The sequence below is a fragment of the Corvus cornix genome, chromosome 8, assembly GCF_000738735.6.
Source record: "Corvus cornix cornix isolate S_Up_H32 chromosome 8, ASM73873v5, whole genome shotgun sequence".
In the NCBI taxonomy this organism is placed as follows: Eukaryota; Metazoa; Chordata; class Aves; order Passeriformes; family Corvidae; genus Corvus; species Corvus cornix.
In genome coordinates this window covers 10302012-10309013 of record NC_046338.1, presented here as the reverse complement: position 1 = coordinate 10309013, position 7002 = coordinate 10302012, and the positions used below count along the sequence as shown (strand labels likewise).

The following is a 7002-nucleotide window of genomic DNA, read 5'->3' as shown; positions in this document are numbered from 1 at the left end:
GTGACAGTACAGAAAGGGATGCAGTGCAGGTGTTTTTCAGGCCCCAATGTTATGCAGGGTAGGGGACCCCTCTAGGTCTCCTAGGAACCCTGCTGAGCAACCTGGGCACCAATTCCATCTCTGGCAGTGCCGCGGGGCATTTTCCCCCTGCCCATCCCACATGTGCTGTGTGCCACTGGGGAGGGTGCCGTGGCACTGTGGCAGTGTTGGCAGGGCTGACGATGCTCCTGGCTTGACAGAGCCACCTCTGGCATACCATGCCGGGCATGCCATGCTCCTCACTCCTCTGCTGCCAGATGTGCCAAAAGCAAGGATAACTATTAACCCTTTCCTCTTTGGTGATCACCTAGGCAGGTGGTCCTTCCCACCTTCTGTTTGCTCTCTCACCTGGACACTGTTTGATCTCATGGGATGCCAGTGACTTAACAGCCTGCTGTAGTAGCGCGAGAGATAATCCATGTTTCCTAAATGGGCTTCTGTCAACAGTGGGCTGTGCACACACTGACTGCTCCTGCTGGCCTCCTTCTCACCCAGGAGGGGGTTTCTGTGGCTGAGGGGATGACAAGGCTGTGGCAGGGACCCCCCGTGCCCACCCCATGGCTCACAGCAGGAAAACCCTGCCTGTGACGCACTCCTGGCTCCCTGCACAGTCAGCGCTGGCAGTGCTTGTGTTGCTGCGGTGCCTGGCGTGCTGCCGCTCCCCACCACGTCGGCCCTCCCACCAGAGCATCAGTAAAAAGAGTTTCCTGGGGAATATCCCACATTTGCAAGGAATATTGGCTGTAAAAATTAAGCTGATCTGTTGGTGACGCCTCTCAAAATTAGCCAGCTCCTCATGTGTGCAGATGCCAAAACTGGCTGGAAAAGGGGAAAACCAAGTGGAATTAGTGTTTGTCTCCTATGGCATCTTCTCTCACTTATCTGTAAAAGTTTGGGGCAGGAACTGCCTTGCTATTAATTATTATTTGGCCAAGAAACAAATAATGGGATTAACTGGTGACTTGAATAAGCTACTCTAACAGGCAAGCTAAAAGTAATTTCAAATAATGCCCACATGCTTCTTTGCCACTTTGGAGGTGACTTTTTCCAAGGAGGGTCTTTGGAGCCCATGTGTTTTGACCCAATAGGTGCCATTAATAAACCTGCTGCCTCACTGGCAGACAGGCAGATGGGGCCCAGGCAGCAGCCCAACATGTACTCTGGAAACCAGGGCAGGGATTCTTGGTAAAAGGGGGAAGATCTGAATTGTTGTTGTTCCACTGGATTACTGAAATAATTTATTGCAATGCTCCACCCTTATAATTAAAGCACGGTGATGAAAGCAACTGGTAGAGTAGCTTTGGATTCAGAAGCGGCATGTGCGTGTGGTGTGTGTGCACACCTCACCTTTGGTGTTTATATTTGTTTTTTTTTTAATTGACTCCTCACTTCTGAATAGAGCAGGCAGCAGCCTCAGTTCTTAGAAAGGTATCTGGAGATGGACAGCCCCAGAAAGCAGGGAGACAGGCTCCAAGAGATAAGGGCCATTGCTTCTTGACGAGTTCAACAGTAGCAGGGCCATTCCTGGTACTGGCTGGATGGGGGCCAAACAGAGAAGATCTTGCTGTGAGCCGGACAGGGAGGCAGAGAGCCCCTGGGGAGGCCTGCCCAGTGCCCTGGGTCTCCGTGCAGTGATCCAACTAGCCAGAAAAGGGTGGATGACCTGGGTGTCTCCTGCAAGGTGGGACAACCTGCTGTCCTTGCGTCCCCTGGCATGGGAAGCCCTCGGGAGGACAGCACTGTCCCAGGGGCTGCTCAGGGTGGGACAGCCGGCCCATGTCCCCCTGTACTAGGGTGGTCGGAGACTCAGCCACAGCACTTGTCCCCAGGGAGGGCAGACAAACGTGTCGTGGGGGCTGTGGGGCGAGATGAGGTGATGCCGGCAGGATGCCAGCGCCCGACAGGGTCGACGAGCAGTTATCTCGGCTCGCACACGCACCCTGCACGCAGCCAGATGCGAGCTGGTACGCTCTGTGCTGCTGATTGCCTCACCGACAGCAGCGGCGCGGGAGGACGCGGCTCGTATACGGGCGCGCTTACATGAAACGAGTGGCGCGGGGGTGTGGGGGCACCGGGGCTCGGCTATCTAGTTCAGCTCCTGCGGTGGCACAAACACCCCCTTTTGAGACTGCACCTTCGCTCGCTGACGCGCTCGGTGGTCCCCGTGGCAAGTGTAGCGGCCGACACACCGGCTGGAATGCTCTCACCTGCACACCTGCGCCAGATCCCTCCGGGACTCTCTGCCTCCACACACGGGGGCATGGGACACAGCCATTACCCCTGCCCCACTCGGGAGAGGGTGCCGGGGGACCTCCGGCTCTGCCACCTACAACCCCCCTCCCCGCTCGTAGTGCGGACAAAGCTTAAGGGCGCCTCATCCCGCTCACGTCGCGGGCAGGATTCTGGCCTCCGCAGTCTACAGCAGCACCCCTGGCTCTTCTCCCCCGTGGGACACTCTCGCAGACCAGGGCAAAGCAGGGCGTGGGGACCCCGCCGCCCTGTCCCGCCCCGTCCCGTCCTCTCCCGTTCCGCGCCAGCTCCGAGCGCCGTCGGGGCAGCGGCAACCACCGACCCCCGCCCGGCAGGGCAGCCCCAGCGGAGGGGGCGCGGCTCAGGCGGCAGTAGAGCCAATGGCAGGCGGCGGCGGTGAATATCAATGCCGGCCGGACCAATCGGGGCGCAGCCATGCTGTTAACAGCTTAGGGGCGCGGGGCGGCGCAGAGCAGCGCTGCTGCCGCGGGGAGCGGAGTGGAGCGGTGCCGGGCTCCGCGCACCGCGCTCCCCCTGCCCGGCCCCGCTGCCCCGGCCCGGCATGGCGGCGGCCGTGGACGAGAGCGCCCTGCCCTCTATCTCCACTTTTGCCAGCTTGATGCCGCTAGAGGAGCGGCCCGCCGACATGCTCCATGTAAGCACCTCGCACCCGGGGTGGTGAGGGGGGTACGGGGCAGAGCGTTCCGGGCTGGGGCTAAGCCCGTCTGTGGAGTGGGGGGCGGGCCGGGCCGCCTTCCCGCCGTCGGAGGGCGCCCTGGGGGCGGCGCAGCGTAGCCGGAGTGGTGCCGACCCGTCGGACGGGTTGGGGGGAGCCGCCGCCCCGAGCGGGAGGCGCGGGCCGCGGTGTTGGGGCGGCGGGTGCCGCCGCAACTGTCTCCCCGCCAGTCCTGACGCCTCATTTTCCCGCAGAGGATGCTACAGCAGGATGGCCCCGCTGCCGTCAAGCGGGAGGAGGACGACCTGGGCAAGTTCGTGGACTTGGACTTCATCCTGGCGCACACCAGCAGTGGCGGGCAGGGGCCGACCGGCCCCAACTATCCCCTGCCCGAGACCCCTGAGAGCTGCGGCACCACCTACGACAGCGACGGCTCGTACTCCACGCCGGGCAAGTTCCCGGCGCCTTACCCCGAGGGCCAGGGCCACAGCTACGTTGCTGAGCTGCTCACCCCGGACCTGCCTGGCCACTACGACCTGCAGCGGAGGGAGTATACGGAGCTGCGGGTGCCCGGCGGCCCCCACCACCATCCTCACCCCCATCACCACCCGCCCCTCCACCCGGCCCTAACCCGCCCACTGCCCCTGGACGCCGCGCAGTCCTTCGGGCCCCGCATCAAGAAGGAGCAGCCGGAGGAGCGCGCCTGTATGCTGGGGATGTCCGCCGCCGAGTACCTGGGACCGGGCGGCGGCGAGCACAAGCCACGCGTGGCGCCGGGTCCCGGGCCGGGGCCGGTGCCGGGGCCGCCGCTGCCATACCCGGGCTTCCCCCATGGCCGCTTGGGGCCCCCTGAGGAGCCGCTGCCTGGCGCCGATCCCCACCTCTTGGCCGACCTGCCGCCCCACTACTCCGTGGCCCCGCACCGCTATGCGCCCCACTTCGCCCCCAGCCGCCGCCGCAGTTTCATGGACATTTCAGTGTTTTCAGGGAGCCCCTGAAGGGGCCGGGGCCGGGCCCGTCGGGGCTGCCCGGGCTGCTGGTCACGCCGCCCAACTCCCCGGTGCTGGAATACTTCCCGGCCGGGGCCCCCCCCGAGGACTGCAAGCCCAAGCGCGGCCGCCGCTCGTGGGCGCGCAAGCGAACGGCCACGCACAACTGTGAATACCCGGGCTGCGGCAAGACCTACACCAAGAGCTCCCACCTCAAGGCGCACATGCGGACCCACACGGGTAAGGGCGCGCAGGGGCGGGGACGCGCACAGGCGGTCCCGGGTGGGGGTATCCCGGCACGTGGTGAAACCCGCCACCGTGGTTCCGGGGGTGTGAAGGGGCGCCGGGGGAGGTGAAACCGGGGGCGGGGGAGGGGGGGGTCGCATGGAGGAGACCCCTGCGGTTTGTCAAGGAGTGCACGGTGGGTCCCCGTGGTAGGGCTGTGTGAGGGCACCCAGAGATAGCCCGCAGTCGGCATGGGGTTGCGTGAGGGGTTCTGCGTGTAGGGCAGGGAGCAGTGAGGATGGCCCCTGAAGTGCTCAGAAGGACCCCCGTGGTGGGGCTGGGCAGGGACACACGGGGACCAAGGCACGTAGCGAGACCACTCTTGTGACGCCTCCATTGCTGGCTTTGGGGCCCGGGGGTGCCTGAGGAGGTAGGGCTTGGGGGGACACATGGAGCAGCCCTTGACCTGGGCTAGGGGCAAATAGAGTAGGGAGATAGACTGGGGGGGGTGTATGGTCGACCCTCTGGCCGAGCTGGGACAGAGCACATGGTGCCACCCCACAGCAGAGATGAGCAGGGGACCACCAACAGTTTGAAATGAGGCAAGGGCACATGGAGGGGTGCTGTAATGGGGCAGGGATGCCCAAAGGACAGACCTTTGCACATGGGGAAGGGCAGGAAAATGGGGGACAGAAGGAAAGCTGGGCAGGCAGAGGTGCGCAGTGGGGCTCCCATCCCCTAAGGGTGGTGATCAGGGATCTCCCTTGAAAAAGGGGGTGCTGGGTAGGGTAGCACAGAGCTGAAGGCATAGGGAGGGCGGGAACCTCCAAGCCCACTGACACCCCCTCTCCTCTGCAGGCGAGAAGCCCTACCACTGCACCTGGGAAGGATGTGGCTGGAAATTTGCCCGCTCCGATGAGCTGACCCGCCACTACCGCAAGCACACAGGGCACCGGCCGTTCCAGTGCCACCTCTGCGAGAGGGCTTTCTCCCGCTCAGACCACCTCGCTCTCCACATGAAGCGGCACATGTGAGCAGTGGCTGCGGCCGGACTTGATGTCCCCGGAGCCAGCTCACGGTGTAAATAGCGTTGGGCCAGGGATGGCACTGGGGAGCAGCCTTGCCACCAGCCTTCTCTGCTTGTAGTTGATAACTAGTTTTCTCCTCCTGCCCCTGCTGTGAGAGCTAGCCCAGCCAAGTGGTGGGGAAGGGCTGCTTTGGGATGTATATGGGGAGCAAAGCCGCAAGAAACACCTGCCCAGGCATCATCACTCAGCTCCCCATGCCTGGAGAGTTCCCCCCAGCCAGGTACCTGGTGAGTGAGGGAGGGCTGGTGCGTAAGGGATCTGTCCCCAGAACTCCCGGCTTGTATTTGGCATCAGCTTAACCTTCTTCCCCCAGATTCTGGCACTCCCCTGGCTCTAGGGAGTGTGGTGGCTGACTCTGGCTGCGTTTTGGCTGGAGACCCATGCCAGTTGGGCATATTGGTTTTGGTGCTGGGAAATAGGTTGCTGGTCGTCTTGGTTGTGGCCATCAGAACAAACCTCCTGACCCAAAACCTACAGTGGATGGGGTGAGGGTGGGATTTGACTGGCTTGTGGCTATAAAGGTTTGCAGGTGTTGGCAGCACAGTGTCACCTTGCATAGAGAGTAGGGATGCTCCTGTCACCAGCTTGGGACTCCACTGAGCAGTCCAGCCCTGGCCGTTCCCACAGTTTTCCACTCAAGAGCCTAAAATGTCTCTTCTGGCTCTTGTCTGCTTTATTTTGTCTTGTTCTTCCCCTCAGGATGACACCAGGTACTGCTGCAGCTACCTTCCCCATGCTGCTTTTTTAATTTGGTATGTAAAGGACGGGGAGTCCAGCTATGAATGCCCAGGTCTCTGCTATACTTGAAACTTTTGTAGAGCGGGGGGGGACAAAAAAGAAAGCTCAAAAGAAAATGAGTCTTTTTATGTGCAGCTTCTGCAAAGCAAGTTGTAAATTAAACAAAGCAGTAATATATAATGTTTCTGTTTTTTTAATATATTTTTTTCTTCCAGCTGGGAACACAGATGAGTCTCAGCTTTGGGAAGTGCACTGTTCCCGTCTGTGTATATTGTTAATTAACATTTCTCTGCTTGGGCACGTTAGGTCTCTTGCACTCTGAAATGTTACTTTTCTTTATATGCAAACTGTTGAAATATTGTGATCTGCTGTATAATAAATAAACAAGATGTAAACATGAAAGAGCCAGGAGAGTTTACTTTAAAGGTTTCTTCTAAGAGGAGAGGGTGAGGCTGAGCTTGTTTGTCAGTAAATATTTACATCGATGTTCATTTCTGCTTAAGTTAGCTGCGGAGGATCGATGGGGAACGCCCAAGCCTCGGCATCTGAGCAGCATCTCCTGTGCAACAGCTCTTGAGTCACCCCACTTCCCTGTGCCTCAGTTTCCCTAATCTGCAGATGGGGCAATTGCGGCACTGGGATGGTGTGACTGGTCCTGCAGTGAGTCATCTCCAAGGGGAATGGCAGCTGAAACTACTGAGAGCCTTGCTGGTCCTGAATTCTTCCTGAGCAGTCCTGTCCTGCTGTCCCTCGCAGCGGGAGCTCTGCAATACTGGCCTTGTGGTCACAACCGGGAGGGAGGCTGGTGTCTGCTGCCTCGTCCTGGGTGCTGTCTCTGCTGTCCTCCTGGGGATGGCCCGGTAGCTTGGCGGGGTTCAGGTGCTGAGGTTTCCCTGCGTTAATAGGTGGTGACTCAGCACAAGCATGCTGGCAGGTCCCAAGCTCAGCAAGCAGGTCTGGCTCCATCCCTCCCTCCCTCCCTCCCACAGCTGATTAC

General features: G+C 60.5%; 1 protein-coding gene across 1 annotated transcript; it reads left to right on the top strand.

The window, feature by feature from the left end:
• The first annotated feature begins 2722 nt into the window (after positions 1-2722).
• On the top strand, positions 2723-6407 carry LOC109145881 (Krueppel-like factor 2). The gene is given in 4 exon segments (XM_039556437.1): positions 2723-2944; positions 3220-3904; positions 3907-4194; positions 5038-6407. Coding segments are annotated over 4 exon segments (1242 nt in total). The 5' UTR covers positions 2723-2851; the 3' UTR covers positions 5214-6407.
• The last annotated feature ends 595 nt before the right edge of the window (positions 6408-7002 follow it).